At 41.5% G+C, this 18,381-nt stretch overlaps 1 protein-coding gene across 3 annotated transcripts in view; it reads right to left on the bottom strand.

The window, feature by feature from the left end:
* PTPN14 (protein tyrosine phosphatase non-receptor type 14) overlaps window positions 1–18,381 on the bottom strand; it is a 170,488-nt gene that overhangs the window by 7,672 nt on the left and 144,435 nt on the right. For all 3 annotated transcript variants that reach the window (XM_090049008.1, XM_090049018.1, XM_090049027.1), the window contains exons 14-18: window positions 15,962–16,105; window positions 13,642–13,860; window positions 8,310–8,438; window positions 7,004–7,238; window positions 4,521–4,684 (exon numbers count right to left, since the gene is read on the bottom strand). In XM_090049008.1, coding sequence (XP_089905134.1) covers window positions 4,521–4,684; window positions 7,004–7,238; window positions 8,310–8,438; window positions 13,642–13,860; window positions 15,962–16,105 — 891 coding nt within the window. The remainder of the gene's footprint in view (window positions 1–4,520; window positions 4,685–7,003; window positions 7,239–8,309; window positions 8,439–13,641; window positions 13,861–15,961; window positions 16,106–18,381) is intronic.

Below are 18,381 nucleotides of genomic sequence, written 5' to 3'. Positions count from 1 at the left end.
GGGGAGGGAGGGGGGAGAAGAACACCACCATGAGCAATAACCCCAAGGGTGAGGGATATCAGAAAGGTCTGCAGTCAGTCAGGGTTTCCAGCAACCCTTTTTTTCCAGGCTCCTTTAGAATACAGTTGTGTTGTCTCTTACATGCTGAAAAATGAACCTAAAGGACAACCCATATCATAAGATGGCACAAGCTAGAATCCAGCAAATTTGCTGGTTGAACTGGTTGAAAAAACAGAATTATTCTGAGCATGTCTACACTGACTCCATACAACTCTTCAGACTGGGACTAAAAAGTAAGTCCCACCCATTCTCTTGTCCTACTTGCTCCAAACTCAGAACTACAGCAGTGAGGACACTGGGGATCTCCAGATGAGCAGGAGAGAAGTGTGCCTACACATCCTCACTTGGAATGGTCCCAGTGGAAGGGCTGGACTTATTTTTCAGCAGCCTTAAGGGTGGTATGGAGCCTGGCTAGATATATTTAAGAGTGTCTTTAGCCACTAGTTCTGGTTCCGCCTTTAGTGACTTGAAGGATGTGGTTTCCATGCATTATGGCAGTGATTCTCAACCAGGTGCCGTGGACTGTGGGGTGCTTTTGAGATCCTTTCAAGGGTGCCTCAACATGCGTCGCAGTGTTACCACTGAGATGTGCAAACATGATTCACAAGATAAACCCAGAGATTTCAAATAGAAATCTATAGTGTTAAAATCAGTCTGACCTGCTATGGTCTTTATTCTCTACAACAGAAGAACTGCCCTATAATTTTTCTGTAGGCAAAAAACACAAAAACGAATTCCTGGCCTTTTCCAAGTGGTGTCCCAAGTCTATTGAAGGGTGCCTTGAGTCTGAAAAGGTTGAGAACCACTGTATTATGGGAACTGGTTCTAGAAAGTAAACATTAAAAAATTCGAAAGCCATGTCACATGCATTTCTGTGCACTTCTGTAAAATGATCAAGGTTCTTAATGTTAAAGTAAACACAGTTATGATACTAATTTTTTAATGTAGCTAATTTTATGCCTTCTTATAAATAAGCCATTATGGAAGCAAGACTACAGCATGACAAAAATTCTGCTACAGAAGCAGCAGTTGATAATAGCAGAAGAGGACAGAAATGAAGAAAAAAGTTTAAACCATTTTTAAACCAGTGCAGATGAGAGTTTAAGCGTTTTTATTGGGTTTTATGCGGCCAAATCAAAGAATGCCTCAGCAAGGAGGCTGATGGTTAGCAAAGCAATTAGAGCATGCCAACCCAATCATTCAAAACTTGATCTTGCCTGACAAATAATGACAACAAAAATGCAGGCCAGTTTGGACCTGCATAACCAAGTTTTAATTACTATAGTTCAACATTTGATGGAATTTGTTGACTTCTACAAGACTAGTAAGATCTGGTGACTCTGTCCCTGTGTCATGGCTCAGGTTTTGATTAATCTGAGAGCTATTTGTATGGATGTGCATTAGTGTGTACTGGAAGACTAAACCTATTATGGACACCTAATGTATGAACATCTTAACTTATTAGTATTTAATCTTATAAGGAGGTACAACAGACCCCCTAATGTATCTCAGACTCCTAGGACTACCCACTTTATTCCATAAAAGGGGATTTCTTTCTATTCAAAATCAACTGCAATGTGTCTGTCAACAAGAGATTACTGGTTTTGTAAACCCCAGAAGCAGAAATCAAAAGGACTGCTTTTGTTTCAAGCTCTAGCAGGACTTCTACCAAGATGTTTAACTGCCCTATGCATCAGTTTCCTCATTTGTGAAATGGGGATACAATGGCTCACCTGCCTACAAGGCATGTTGTGAGGTACTGCTCATCTCATAAGACTGTAAAACACTATCAGAAGTTGCATTTTGGAGGATTAAATTACCAGCAGTTTGATTTCAGAGTAAACAGAAATACGTTGGCTTCAAGAACAAATACAGAAGTCAGGTCATTTACAACAGAAATATTTTGTATGTGAAAAAAAAGATGTTCTAGGTGTGACAGTCACTACAAACCATCCATCCTGATTCACCTGGAAACATATAGCTCAGCTGATCACAAAAACATAGAATAGAGAGCTGAAATATTCATCTGCTGTAAAACAATGTCCGGCTCTGGAGGGCTATCACCATAAAAGGAGAAAACTGGGCTTAAAAATATTATGAATTCTGGTAACATGTAAAAAGGAGAGTTTAGTTAGGGATAAAACAAGGGGGTCTCTCATTTTCATGAGCACTACACATCAACTCCCAGTGACTTTGCTGAACTTTCCTTGCTGAACATCCCTGATTTTTATGCTCTCCTTGATGTTCAGAAGTTCAGCATCATGCCAAACCATTCTTCACAGAAGAGGTGAAGCCAGAGGCATTCACAAGGTCACCAGAGGAGCTGCCAAGTTGTTATTTGATTTACGTATATCTATGTCTACAGTTCTGTTGGTGTGTGGAAGACGCTAGAGTGACGTGAAGTGCCTTTTGACCCCAATGGCTGCACATTTTCTTTCAGCAGCATTTTGACCCCATGCCTAGCCCAAGAGCAATGAATCAAATCTCTGCTTGACTCTCCCCCCTACATGGGAGTGTGGAGAAAACAGATTGAGGAGGGGTGGGGATGAAATGAGCATAAATAAATTAAAAAGGAACACTTTTAATTTGTGCTAAATTTACTGAGCCAAATTCATCGCTAGGCAAAGTCCATTGGAAGTCAAAAGAATTACATGCAGGCTGATTTAAGCCTTGTATCTCTAAATGATCACCGTATAACTATAGCGTGGTTATTCTGCAGTGCCACATAGACACAAATTCATTTTGTTTGCGGGCCAACAGTCATAAGCATTTTGAAAGAAATGGGAGGGTGGAGAAAGAGGCAGGCACATTATCAGATAAAAAGGAAAGGAAATTCAGCTGGTAATCATCCCTCCATGCTAACAGGCTCAAATTCTTAAGTGACAAGCAGTGTTTTAACTTTGTGCACGAACAAGGTTGCCCAATTGGTGGGCTGCATATGGCCCACAAAGGGTTAAAACCTGTGCTGCAATGCCTCCCTGCCCCCAGTAGCTCTCACTCAGAAGCTGGAGCCTTTCCATGACTAAAGGCTCTAAAGATAATACACAAAATAATTTCCACCCCTTAACATAACTGTTGCAGATTCTCTCTCCAATCCAGCAAACAGGCCAAATACACATTTGCTGTGGGGCACGGGTGACACCAAAATGGTACATCTATTTGCAGTCCCTGCAGCATACTTTTGTCATCATCATTTCTACCAAGAGATTTTAGTCTTCCAGTAATTCCTTTGATGTAGGAAGCCCCTTGGTTTCAATACCTGTTTTTCTCAGGTTGGCATTATACACTATATAGGCTGCATCCCCATGAGCTGGAACGTGCCGTTTGTGGCACCTCAAAGCCTTTTGAGGCACCGCAAAATGCACGTGGCACTTGTGATTCTGTTTGTCATGCTGCATATTTGCAGCGTGGCAGCAAAATCAGATACTGGGAAACCCCGCTACCTAAAAAACCCACAGCAAAAAAATAACAGGGTGGCACATGTGGCAGCAGTGTGCACTGCCAAAACTGGAGCCTAGCTGACCAGAGCCACACTGTGGCTGCTTGGGAGGCTCTGCATGCCTGGCTTGCCACTGCTGCAGCCCCAGGAGGCCTCCAGGACCCCAGGTAAGGTTGCTGAGCCCAGTCCAGGTGCTGGGCCCAGCCTCTCCTACCCCACCTGGGGCAATCTGCCACACACCAGAGCACGTGTGTAGGGGCATGCCCAGGGACAACTCACAGCAGCACATATATGTGCTACTGCTATTTGACCCCAAGGAAACAAATGTCCCACTTGTGGGGATGCATCCATATTGTTCTTCAGAAACTGGTGTTTTTGCTGGATCTTTCTCCACTGACACAGGATATAGCAGAACAAGCACTTGCATCTGAAACACTGACAACCCTTTGACATAGCTCAGCTTATGTGACACATCTCATAATACTGGCTAGGGCCATCAGTTTTTCTTTGGATATTTTTCCTTTGTGCCCCTTCCCCCCACGTCTTTTTTTTTTCCCAATTACAGCTGAGCTTTATTTCAGATTAGGCCCCAGAGACAGCAGCTCTCAGAGAGACACCCAAGAAAGAAGCTAGAAATCAATGGAGTCAGTCTAAACCCATCTGGAAAACAGTATTGCTTCTCTACCATCTCTGAGACTGGTCTTCTGCACAGCTCTATCTCCAGACTGATTAATTAAGACACAGGTATGGACATGTCATAATTTGAGACTTCACTTCTGCAGATGTGTCCTATTGTTCACAGGGCTATCCCAAAATAAATATAATAATAAAATAAATAACAGCCAAGACATACGACAAACCACAAAACCGGGGGGGAAACAGCTGCATGCTATGCCTTGCTATACTACTGCAATGGGAAGACTAGGGATATCTTCCCCTTCTCCTAACTTCAGCCACAGGTGTAGTACAGAATCAGCCACTGGAAAATAAATAAATGTTTACAGAGAGGTAGTGTACTTACTTCATTATGTTCCAAGCAGCCAATCATCAGCTCTGTTAGGATAACTACCCCTGTCCTCCCTACACCTGCACTGCAGTGAACCACAATTGGTGGATTACAATTGTTGCTGCTGTCCAACACGCTGTTGGTATGGCGACGAACTGACTGTATCTCCTCCAAATAGGCTGTAAGATAAAATGCAAATTATGCTGTAAAAACCTACAAGGCTTCCTATACAAGTTGAAACATTTATGGGGAAGTCAGTTTTTTTTTTAAGTGATGATAATTTACAGTGTCTACAAGACACTAATTATTTGGCCACCGTGCAATGAGCAGCACTGAATCCAGCAAGTACCAGCTGGGCATCAATTACTACTTGGGAGTTTGGTTCTTTAAATTAAATAGTCTTTTAAAAAAATTAAATTCTCTTTTCCCCCTCCGTAAATCTCCAGGTCCCCAAAGCAGATGATTCTAGATGTTACTTACAGCAATTCCTACTATTAACAGGCTGGGATCAAAACAACAGCTAAGTCCCCTTGAAACAACTGCTTGTCAGAGCCAGTATCAGATGGGAAGTGAGCATCCATCTGCCTTTTTCTTGCTTCTCTTGTAGAATGACTGAGAACATCAACCAGATCTATGTGTTTTATTTGGCTTTCAACAAGCATGGGGACTTTTTTTTTTTTGCACACATTCATATGTAGCTTTCTGTAATCATTGTCAAAATGTAGGGATCAAAAACAGTCATCTCGTCTAGCTCTAGCATGCTCAAATTTTTTCCCATTAAATTATACCTATATATATATATCATACATAGATAAATGTGTAGCATACCTATAGACTCAGATGCCTGGCTAAATACACAAGAACTACAGCAGAGGCAAGAAGTTATTTCGGGTGGAGGGCCACTTACTGGGTCAAGTTTGGCAAGCCATCGAGGGCCATATGACAGGCAGCCAGGGGCAGATAAATATTAATTTTCTAAATTTTTTAGGGGCCCCGCGGGCCAAATCGAATGGCCTGGCAGGCCGCATTTGGCCTGAGTGCTGCATTTTGTCCACCCCTGAACTAGTCAGGTTCTTTGCTGAACCTCTCTCCAGGTTGTTCCAGCAGGAGCTGGATGAACCACACAAACAAAGCCCCTGGGACTGATTTGCCACTACACTGTGCAAACTTGGTGGAAAACAATTGCAATTCAGGAAGTTAGCATTTTATGACTACTTCGCACACATGGAAACAAGTTCATTCCATACAAGGCTGTGTTGCACTGTGCCCTCTCTTCAGGGAAAAGGGGACAGCTATGTTCTGACTACAAATATTTCAAGAGCTGTGGGGGGGGTGTTATAAGGGTGAAGTTGCACGTTACACTTAGACCACACTAAATCTGTGGAATGTTAAGCAGTGTTAAGGTTAGAACATGCTGTTTAATACTTAATACTATTTCCTCCCTGCACAGTTCTGACTTGCCATTAGAGGGCTGGTAAGCAGAAGGATGGCTAGGAGCCAGGACTCCTGAGATTCATCCCTGATTTGGAGGAGAGGGGGACCTGAGAGTAGTGCATCCTGGGATGCTAGAGGACTGCAAATGCTCCTTTTATCACTGTGGAGCAGACTCAAGTTACTCTAAACTGAGCTGGGTAGCATGAACCCAGAGCCGACCCTCCCCTGAAGTGGTGTAATCTAGAGATGCTCAGACGGCACTCAGCATGAGTTAACAAGCTTGGGTGGGATGCTTGGGTTTTAAGTATGGTCTAAGTGTAATATGTAACTTCACAAGAGGCACAGCATTAAAAACAAAGCAAAACACAACACAATAAGCAATTAGAAGCTTTTAGCAGTAGAGGAGGGTGTTGGAAGTTCAGGGCATGTATGGACTGAAAACTTTATTAATAATTTGTAGGATACCTCGGTACAGCTGACAATTCTGCTTGAGTAGTAATGCAATTAATTAAAAGCAGCGTGCAGTACTCAGCATGATTAGAGTAACATAACGTAGAATAATACATAAGTAACACACATTACTTACTGGGGCACTTCATTTTAATTGCTAATAAAGTAGTAAGGGACAGTATTAGATTAATACAAGTAACTACTGTGGCTGCATTTTCACAAAAACGAGAAAATTCCACCTCTCCCCATACCTTCCCCGCTACACCAATATAACACACCAAGCAGAGGAGGTACTGTGATAACTGCTCCTGACTAACAACTGGGCATATTCTACCATCTTCACTGCCCTATCTCTCCAGCTCCTGTGCTGACCTTTCTCTTATCCTGTTATGTCTGGTGTTGCAGGTTGTCAGCTCTGGAGCAGGGACTGTCATTTTCTATCTCTTTGTGTAATGCTTGTTGCAATGGAAGACAACCTGGTTGAGATCTCCAGATGCTACCATAAGTATGCATGTTAAACAACAGCGGTAATTCTGGGGTACCCCATGTTTATAATCCAGTGTAAATAGTTTTTAATTGACTGAAAAATGTGCACATTAAGTAGGGAATCTTACATAAAAAGCCTTGGACTTCTTCTGGACAACCATGATCTGGCCAGTCAGTATACTGCAGGTGCCATACTGTCCTCTCTTGCCCAGAAAGAAGATGCTTGACTTTTAGACCTGTAGTAGCATAGCAACCAGAATCTGTGCGGAACTTATTTGTCACCTTGAACTTCCCATAAGTGGCTGAGCTGTGCTTAGAGCCCAGTTTAGGCCAGTAACGATGACTCTTACTTCTTCCTCCCTCCTGAACCACAAATGGGAAAAAAAACCACAAAAAACCAAAATGATTAGTCTTCTATTGTTACAATTACAAAATTCTCAAGAACTGAGTCCATAAGGCTACTTACACAGGTAAACCAAGTTCTACTTATCCTTGTTCACAACACAAAAACAAGAAGCAGTCCATGAAAGTGAATTAAATTAAATTTGAAGTCAACATTTTATAAAAGTTACACTGTGGAATTCAGATTATCACTGAATCCAAGAGTGAAGAACTAGGAATTAAACATTTATAAAAAATAAACTAGATAAACTAAAATAAAGTGAGGCATGTATACACAGACCTCTGGCATAAGCCAACCACTGACTGCAACATGTTAGAAGGAATTTCTCCCTAGTGAAAGGTTATTCTGTAACTGTCTATTAAGAGGATTCTTCTCCAAATATCTGGGAATGGTTAGCATTAGACACAGGACTAGTGAGATCCCTGGTCTGATGTGATATGACAATCCTTACGTTCCCATACGGCAGCAGGCCACAAAGCTGAATGCAGTGTTTGTTAGCAACCTGTGCCAGTTCTTGTAACATAGCACATACTTCTTGGATTACAACAGAAATAACTGTTTTGCTTGGCAAACAAATAAAAAGATTTTTTAATGGACATTTCTACAGGAACAGCAGCTTCTGGTCTCCTTTCTGCCGATAAGAACGATGGTATGCAGAGCTGGCCTTGGATGGATAGAAAATGTGTGTCATTTTAACCAAGAGCAGTTCAGGGTTGTCAAATTCCAGTGGAAATCTCTCTGTTTTGTTTGGCAAATCAAAGTATTATTCCAACAAAACTAAAGCCTTACTGTTTTTTCTTTAAAAAAACAAAACAAAACAACTTTAATACATGCTGAACCTAATACTAGAGAGCTACAAATTTCTTTTTTGCAGCACTAGTTTATGTGCAGGCAAGTGTTCAGAGGGAAGAAAATGAGACAATAAAAGGTCTGCCGGGGGGGTCCCAACAACACTGATTATTGGACTGAGTAAGAGTGATTATGGTAGAGTTTCACATTCAGAAAGAAATGCTCTCAGCAATTGTACATACCTCTTCAGCTGTGACCATGGCTATAACATTCACCCCCTGTTCCCATACCATCTGCCAGAAGTCATGGCATGTGTGTGGCAAAGGTCCTTGTGTGGCTATGTAGTGCCATTCCTCTCCACCAACAGTAACCTGGGAATCGGAAAAAACATGGATAAGGCCAACCTTTTCTATGGCAGCTGTTAGTACTATTTTTTTAAATGTAAAAGACTGTAATAAAACCCTTTACTCCTAAGCTTTCACTGTACTCCACAATTTGGGATAAAATTATTATAATGATTATTGTAAATCAGCATAAGCTATTAACCCTTCCAGGCTTTTAAGTGCTCTTCTTCTGCCATGAGTTAAAGGGCTTGGGCATTAAACAAAGGACTTCCCCAAGATTCTCCCAAATGACGTGTTAAATAGTTATCCACAGATGCAGCAGGGAACAAAGACCAGCAGTTTCAGAGAAACCATGATGTCATTTCCTGTTACCGCAGGAAAATCAATATAAAGCAGTGCGTGGCTCAGAAAGGTAAATGTATTTTTAAGGATCTGATTCAAAGTCCACTGAAAGCACCAGAAAGACGACTCTGACAAGTCTTAGTCTGAACTGTCCTAAGATTCTAACAGTTTTGATTCTGCCTTAATTTATAATGGAGAACAATTATTTCTAAAATGTCCTACTTTCATGTGGATCTCCTTTAAAGTTGCAGTTATACTCATCATACACCAGTCTGAAATATCTTTTGTTGGCCAGCTATGAAAGACAGAAATAGCATAGCAAGCTTTGTTTTGTTAGTTTACTCTTCTTTTATCAATGCGTGTTTTCAGGATGGTGGCTGCAGTCTGCTGTTCAGTATATATGGCACAATGAATGTTTTTTTCTAGTGTAAATTATGTAAATCCATACTCAGGCCTTTATTCAACACACAATTGACACAACAGATCTTGTAAAAAGATATTTCGTGTATTGCCCTGTAACAGAGTAGGCAATCTAAAATCAAAGTCCTGAAAAAAGACTTACATACCCTACATTGTATAATAATTCCAATGTATTGGTACATTATCTTGAAGCATTAAAAATCTTTGATTTTATATATAATTCACAACATTTTAGGTAAATTGTCTATTTTAAATATTTTATTAAGAACAAGACATCTTATAAAAGAACTCTAAAAAATCTTTATATTCAAATCATCAAATCACTTTAAAAATGGGAAAAATAAAAAATAGCATTTTATTAGTAATACTTGCTAAAACACATTTTAAACAACATTTTAGCAGATAAAAACAAGAATCGGATGAACCAATTACAGCAAGTTTTAACAACTATATATAAAAGCATACATAAGCAAAACCAGATCAAGATGTGCACGCATAAGCACACACACACGCACGCGCCCAGGACTGGAACCTTCTAATTCCAAGCTTTAGCTTGGAGCAAATTTTTATGACAAAGATATAAATCCCAGAGAAAGAGATTTATAATAGAAATGCTGACATAGTCATAAATATCAAGGGGCTGGCAGACAATGCTATAAGCAGCAATCAATAATTCTGACAAGAATAAGTAGGTACCATGTCTGAAGTACAGGGCTTCATATAAATTTTAGAGAAGTCAGGCAGTTTAGCTTTTACTACTGAAACAGCACTTAATTTGGAATGTTTGCCTTTTACAGCTAAATACTACACATTCATGGCATAGTTGTACAATTAGATTTCTGCTGCACTCAAAGGGTCCTTTCTTCCTTTTCAAATCTAGTTCTTGGTCTGTTTCCTATTCAGTAATATCCAACGCTTTCGTTTGAGCACGACAGGTAAAATCTGTGCGCCAGATCCAGGTAACTGCTGAACAGTCCTTGAAATCAACTGGCATTTCAGATGCTCAACATCTCCCTTGATCTGGTTCTGTACATATATGCATATCTTTATTCATATCTGGTTTTATTATTGGATTAAATCTGAACATGATATGGGACTGATCCAAAGCCTGCTGAAGTCAGTGGGAATCTTTTCTTTTCCTATTCACAGAAGCTTAGGGCTGGGAAGGGACCTTGTGAGATCATTGGGTCCAGCCCCTCTGCTCTGGGCAGGAAAGACTGTGGGGGTCAGATAACCCTAGCACACAGTGCACATCCAGAGTGATCTTTGGATTAGGGCCCTATGGCACAGCAACAACATGCATTTCTCTTTTAAAAAAAAAAAAAATCAAATTTAATGATAGCTTTGTCTCTGTGTTCAAACTACAAGCTTAACAACCTGATAGCAGAGGAGCAATTGTAAGCAAGCAGAGAAGTGCTGACAACCCCACAGGGATTGCAGACTTGGTGGTAGGAGTCAGGATCCTCCAGGCATGGATCTTATCAGGAAGACATAGGAGTTTTCTGTCTGCTGACTTCTGGTCCAGCTATCAAGCCTCCTGGCACATGATATGAAAGAACCATAAATAGTGTGGAGGGAGAGCCATGCCTGGAACGCTTGCTGCATTCTGATGCCTCCACGGCAGGATCTCAGAAATGGAGTACTGGGCTGCAAACACACACTGTGCTGCTGAGGTAAATCTCACAGATGCGATTTCACCTTCTAAGCAAAAGAACATCTGCTTGGCTTCTGGAACCGCCACTTGGAGTGCAAGAAACAAAAAACTCTGGCAGGAGCCACGGCGATATACCAAAACATTAGTGCATATTTCTGCATGCTCTATAGCTCTCCAATGAGAGCATGTCCAATGCTGACACATAAGATGAAATGTGGACTCTTAAAACTGGCTGGGGAAAATTCTTTTCTGGCTGATACCACCTTATGGGCACAATTTATGCTGTTGGTATTTTTTTTTCCTCCCATAAAGTAGATGAAAAAAATTGGATTCAGTAATCCATCATTCTAGCAATGGCATATGATGCCAAAAAACAGTATCTGCTACCCACCAGGACTCTGGTTGAAAAGTGATAACCTGCCAGGATCCTAGTTTAGAAAGGTGTTTTTGAATCAACAGAGTTTAATATCGTAAATCATGACTAAAAAGGCCAGCTATTCTCTTTGAACGTAAAGGCTTTTATTCCTGGAAAGTGTAAATGAACAGAATATCTTGTTATGATAATTTAAATTAATTCATGTTCATTTTGTTTTTAGAATGGGAAAAGCAGGGAGCCCTGTCTTACCGCATGAGCCTCTGGCACGAACAGAGTACCAGTACTTCTCTTAGGACAAAGGGATTTGAAAAATTGTTTATTGGAAGTTGAGAAGATAAAAATGAGTTTGCACACACTGCAAGACAGCTGTCTGCTAATGCTGACCAGACAGCATGCTACCAAGGGGCACGCAGAGTGAGAATGTATGTACTGTACCTTCAGTGACTCTTTGCATGGATGACTCTAGAGCACGGGTGGGCAAAATGCAGCCCAGGGGCCAGATACAGCCCATCAGGCCATTCCATTCAGCCCGCAGGACCTCTAAAAAATTTAGAAAATTAGTATTTATCTGCCCCTGGCTGCCTATCATGCGGCCCTCGATGGCTTACCAAAACTCAGTAAGTGGCCCTCCTCCCCAAATAATTGCCTGCCCCTGCTCTAGAGTAAGTAGAGCAAAGCAAAGCTTTTTACAAAACACTTCTATTTATAACAGTGCAGGCTGAATGACATGTGGACCTTTCAAATTTTAGGGACCTGATTTACAACACTTCTTGCCTGCAGCTGCGCGCACAGAAAAAAAAAAAAAAGAGTGCACTAATTAATATGACTGCACAAGCAATATCTGTGGATCCACCTGTAGACCTGCAATATCTGTGTGTGCACAAAGTGAATGCAGTTTTGCACACATTTTTAACCAGTGGAACTGTAACCCTAATTATTAATTACTTATAGGCTCAGCAGTGCTACGTTGGATAGCACTACAGAAGAAAGAGACTTGGGGGTCATCATTGACCACAAGATGAACATGAGCCTGCAATGCGATGCTGCGGCTAGTAAAGCGACCAAAATGCTGGCTTGCATCCATAGATGCTTCTCGAGCAAATCCCAGGATGTCCTTCTCCCCCTGTACTCGGCCTTGGTGAGGCCGCAGCTGGAGTACTGCGTCCAGTTTTGGGCTCCACAATTCAAAAAGGATGTGGAGAAGCTTGAGAGAGTCCAGAGGAGAGCCACGCGCATGATCAGAAGTCAGGAAAAAAAATCTTACGATGACAGGCTGAGAGCCACGGGACTCTTTAGCCTGGAAAGACGCAGGCTCAGGGGTGATCTGATGGCCACCTATAAGTTTATCAGGGGTGTTCATCAGGATCTGGGGGAACGTCTGTTCACCAGAGCGCCCCAAGGGATGACGAGGTCGAACGGTCACAAACTCCTGCAAGACCGTTTCAGGCTGGACATAAGGAAGAATTTCTTTACTGTCCGAGCCCCCAAGGTCTGGAACAGTCTGCCAGTGGAGGTGGTTCAAGCACCTACATTGAACACCTTCAAGAGTAAATTGGATGCTTATCTTGCTGGGATCCTATGACCCCAGCTGACTTCCTGCCCTTTGGGCAGGGGGCTGGACTTGATCTCCCGAGGTCCCTTCCAGCCCTAATGTCTATGAAATCTATGAAACACCAAGTTTTATCAAATTTTGCAGTAAAATAATAAAAGTTGGATAACGGCTTTTGGGGCTACATCATTTACATGCTACCAGTGGGTGTGTGCCAGCAAAACCACAGTCCAGGTTACATGAGACAGCACAAAGCGTAACAACAGCAGATGGCCATTCTACCTGGGGATACAGAACTGGGCCATGTAGTACCAAAATGGCACGGCTGGGCATAGGACCACATAAACCAGAGGATGCACTGTATAAGTCTCTCTCCCATCTCTGGCAGGTTTCTAGTTAAAGAGTCTCTAAAGGGAAGCCTGGCCTACACTTTTCTCCTAAGATAAACGTTTCCTTTGATTCAGTTGCTCTTGCAAGTTCAGAGTGGTAGAAACTGAACTGTGCTTACCCCTACATGTTAGTTGTATTTAAAAACAAGTTGAGTACCCTCCTCAACTTAATTAACAAAAGCCATCAGAAGCAAGCTCACACAGCATTGCACAGAAGGTGGTATTTCTGCAAAATTATTTCTAGATCCACCAAAATGTAACAAACGCAAGACGTAAACGAGCTCATCAGTGTGACCTCAGTCTGGAAAGTAAAGATGCAATATAGTGATATCATGTCAAAGGCAAAATAGCATGCCTATTTTTATTAAGACACCTAAGGAAAGGTAAGCAAATCCTTTTTTAAGTCCTAGAATGTCAGAAAACATTGATTGTGCACACAATAACCACACACATTTCCTTATGGTATCCTCTATTCCATACAATGCTGGATAAGCTTTTACCTTTATGTGTGAAGCATTGATGTAACCTGTATTATTTTCTTTGGTTGGTACCAGTTCCACTCGGTTCTCCTCATAAGGAACAACTTCCCTGATTCGGTTGCGCTCAGCATTTTCAGGCAAGGCTGCGGTGGTGAAGGTCCCATCTGCCTTTTTCTTTGGAATCTGTTCATATTCTGTGAAGACCATTCCTTCTTCCAACTTCCTTTTCAAGATTTTGCACTGTGATTTAGCAGCACAAAAGAAACCACATTCAACAAACTTTTTGATAGAAAATTTGTGAAAGCATTTGTACTGCTGATTCTCTACACGGTGGGTGCATCCACATATGCCATTAATGTGCAGCAATAAACTCCAGAGCTTACTGTGCCAGAGTTTGTTGCTCCCGGGAAGCTCCGAGGCACACCATTTACACATGGGACTGGACTGCAACACACTGAGCCAGCTGGTGAGGGGCCCTGGAGGTCAGTCTGCCAGCCCGGGGCTGCTCTGACCGGGCCCAGTGTTCTGCAGAGGGGCTGGCTGGGACACAAGGGTGCTTTAGCACAGGGCTAGCTGGCACGCAACTTCTGCACTGAAACACCTTTGTGCCCCAACCAGGTGGTTCAGCATCTATACACGCACTGCTGCGCATGAAAAAATCCTGCAGCAGAAGTTTATCTAACTCTATCCCAGATATTTAGAAGTACTACTCTGCTGCGGAGTTGATTAGTTTCCTGCGCCCTAATAAGGGCACACATGTAGATTACTGTGGAGCTAGCTAGCTTTGCAGTAAACAACTTGTGTAGCTGCACCTGCTGAAATGTAAAGAATCTAAAATGCTCTACTGTGGCTCAAATCATATGGTTTACTATACAACGTTATGCCGCTAGAGGATATACAACTTCACTTAATTCCATTGAGGTAACCAGCCAAGAATTTTGTTTCCAGTATGTTTTTTTATTTATTTTTAACTTTTCTATTGATTTTGGTGCAAGATAAAGCTAGCTGGATCAAGCCCAGTGTACTCGTATCAGACCCTGGAGCTCAGCACTGCCCCTCCTGCCCAGCGATTGAGCCCTTGGGGGTCAGCATTGCCCTAACTTGTCCCCGTGCACTGGGATTGGGCCCTGGGGCCTTGCATCAGCCTTTCCTGTCTTCATGTACCAGGATTGGGCCCTGGGGGCTCAGTGCCAAGCACTCCTGGCCCCCTGAATTGGAATTAGGCCTGGCGCCTGGCATTGTTCCTGTGTGGTGGAACTGGGCCCTGAGACCCAGTGCTACTTCTGCCTGGCTCTGAGTGCTGGGATCAGGTGATCTGTCTGGCATGCAAGGCAGGGCCCAGGGCTCTCTACAGGTCAGGAACTTTGGCAGTAGGGGAGCGTTGCCATCACTCCCTTACTGCCAAATTTCTGGACCTGTGGGAGCTGCATGGATTGGATGACATGCCACCGTGGCCCAGATTTGGTCCACAGGCCAGATGTTGAGCACCCCTACCCTATTATAAAACAGCTTGGATTACTTTTTCAAGATATGGCCTAAATTTGTACACATCCAACTTCTGTCCATGTGCAAAGCCTCACATACATACAAATAAGGTACAAGCTTTCTCATTTGCATACACACCTGACATTGGGTATAAAGTTAAATGTACAAAACAGGAATATATGTCAGTAACAGCAGATCTTTTTAAAAAAACCTGAGGTAACATGCATATATGGGCATGCACCTACACAGAGAACTAAGAGAAAGAGTTCTTTGACTCTTGAGCAGTGATTAAGGACCATCCAATTCATGCATCAATTCCGGACTTTTTCTTACAACTAACAGTGACTGATGTGGAAAGATCCCTGGCAAAAAAGATGGGCAGAATATTAATTTTAAGGCTTGATTGTGTAAGGTGCTGAGTATTCCCAACTTCCAGTACCATGAATGGTTAGGTAGTATAACACTGATGTTGTAGTTGTAAGGGTCCAAAACTTATGCAAGGCAAGGATTGTTTAGGGTGGTATCCCTTTTTGTACCAACTATGCAAAAACATCTTGCATTCGAAGCTTGTCTAACTCTATCCCAACTACGTAGTTGGTCCAGTAAAAGATACCACCCTAAAAAATTCTTGCCTCTCATATGGCTGTTTCAGGGCATTCAGAGCTTTTTGATCCAGCAGTGATCAAACACCCTAGTGTTTGTCCTGTCCACTCAAAGACAATTAATGGCTCCTCCACAAAATGTTTTAACATGTGTCGATCTATGAGTAATAGATTTGATTTTTAAATCCAGATTCAGAAATGTGTACCACTGGAAACAAAAGGAACGAACAATATTTCACAAAACTCAATCTTACCCTCTCGTCCATTGGCACCTTGGCTACTTCATCCTGGCTATCCTCAGGCACTGGAACTCTAGCAACTGAGAGTCCATTCAGCGCTGCCAACAACAGGGGCCTCTTCTGGGCCTCCAGGCCTGCCATCTTCTGCTTCTCTAGATTCTTTTGGCAAGAAAAGACATGTTTTCATCTCTCTGTGATTATTTATAATGCCAGTAAAATGCTGGAATGTTTTTGGTTTTTTTTAATCTTCAAAATCTGCAACTCTCTGGCCAAGGAATGCAGATGATCACCATTAGCATAGTCAATTTAAATACAACTTCTATTCTTCCTATAATTCCTCAAGGGCCTGCTCCTACATGAGTGTAGAATTTTAATTCACGTTAAAGAAAATCTAAAAGTATAATATAGTTTACTTGCCATCAAAGGACTTGCAAAAAGAAATCTCATGCATCTCTCTGTTAATGTGAAGCTCATGGCAGGCCACCGCACACTGTGATGCCAAAACCTAGCCAACATACCTGGACCATGCTGGAGCTGGTTTTAAAAGAAAGGATATTAACTTCAAACTCCTGCAGTGGACATCTTGAAAAATACTGGCTGCTTGTTTCTCTGCAGTATCAGTCTTTGCTATGGTGTTTGCTGAATACTTTGAATGGGATACACAGAGTTTAACTACTGTGGGTGATGACTGTCCAGTGTTTAATGTCTACATTTGATGCTACCATGTGAGGCTTCCAAAAAGAAAAGTAATGTCATCCAGATACAGATTTTGCTTTATTTCATTTTCATGTTGAACATTAAAATGAAGCTTGGCAAACAAGGTAAACCTCTAATTTCATTCAGCAGCAGCCTCATGTTAGTGGGAGTGGAGACATCAAGGAGGTAGACTGCACTACTTCAGAAAGGTGAAGAGGGGGGAAATATTTTGCTCCATTCCCTCTATTTAATCTTTCTACCTTATTTCAGGGTAAAACCATGCACAAATCAAGTCCAGTTAACAGCTGCATTTGGTTTAGGCTCTCCTACTGTGAAAGCATTACTTAACCCCACTCCCTTCAGAGATACAGTGAATGGCTTGTTTCTGGCAAGCATCAGTTTGTAAACTTTTCCATTGCCATCAGGTTCTACAATAGGACTGTGTTACAAGAAAATCATGTTGCTGGTGAAACTGGAAAAGCAGCAAGCTAGGATTTTACTAGATTTATAGAAAGCTAAAGATCTGGTATTTTTGCCCTGTTTGTTTGTTTTGCTATTATGGCAAATGCTTCATAGAAATTTGATATCTGAAACAAAATGTAATATCACAAAATTAAAATAGTCCACCTTGCAGTTACGGCCTCAGGCATGGAAAACTCACTCATTTTTAGCTAGCACAATTTTGAGATCTGTAGTGAAAGAGGTTAAAATGTTATGCAACTCCTGATTTAAGCTAAAAACCATTCTGAACATCATTTTAGGTTAGGTAAAGACTATCCCCCTCCTTTCTTCTCTCCACCCCAAACTGTATCAGGAAATAATACATTTAGAGGGTGAACAAAGTTTATCTAATGCTGAACAATTATTAAGAACTGAGATTTTCAAACTACATTTCTACTTACAAACCTAGTAGCCCAACACTTCTCTGCCTTGACAAACACTTCTGAACCATTTAAGCTCCTGTCCTACAGTTCTGCTCAACATATTCTGGGACACTCTACACTGAACAGGCTTTATCACTACAGTGTGTGTGTGTGACATTATGTTTTGCAACCAGGAGCATCTTTCTTATCACAAAGGCTTAGATCAGCGTTACTGCAACCTCCAAGATAGAGTTTTGGGGCAATCGCAAGATCATGATGGAAAATAAGAACAACATGATTCAGAGTGAGGCGGTTTTCAATACACACAAGAGAGTTTCCTTTGAGTTCTGCTAATACAAATGCAGAAATTAGAGAGGGCCAATACCTGTTGAATAACAGATGAACAGGTACTTTTGTTTTTGCTACCAAAACTTCAAATGCAAAAATCATCAGCAACAAAATAGCAACTTTCCAAACAAGTTTGAAAATACCCTTGAAGACAGAGCAGCATTTTATTCTAAACATAGATCTTCAGTAATTTCTCATCTGTTTTGCTGATATTAGGTTTAGTGAGAAATTAGTCAAAATTGTTTATACGTCCTCTGGAGCACTTGCTCATTTCATTAATAAAACGAAATTCAGTGTGTCATCTGTTTTAAGGCTCTGATCCTGAAAAAAGAATTACATATACAAATAACTTTCCTTCACTTGAGTAGGACTATTCACAGTTTCTAAAGTTAAGCACATATGTAAGCCACTGCAGTACTGGAACCTAGATCTCTTTATATTTTCAAACCTTCCCTGCTGATCATTTAGGTTCAGAGAACAGACATTTTATTTGTCTGTTTAGTAAATTAAAGATTAGTAGACATGTAT

This window comes from Crocodylus siamensis, chromosome 1, assembly GCF_052110815.1.
Source record: "Crocodylus siamensis isolate JL-2025a chromosome 1, ASM5211081v1, whole genome shotgun sequence".
Lineage (NCBI taxonomy): Eukaryota > Metazoa > Chordata > Crocodylia > Crocodylidae > Crocodylus > Crocodylus siamensis.
This window is presented reverse-complemented; position numbering and strand designations above follow the sequence as displayed.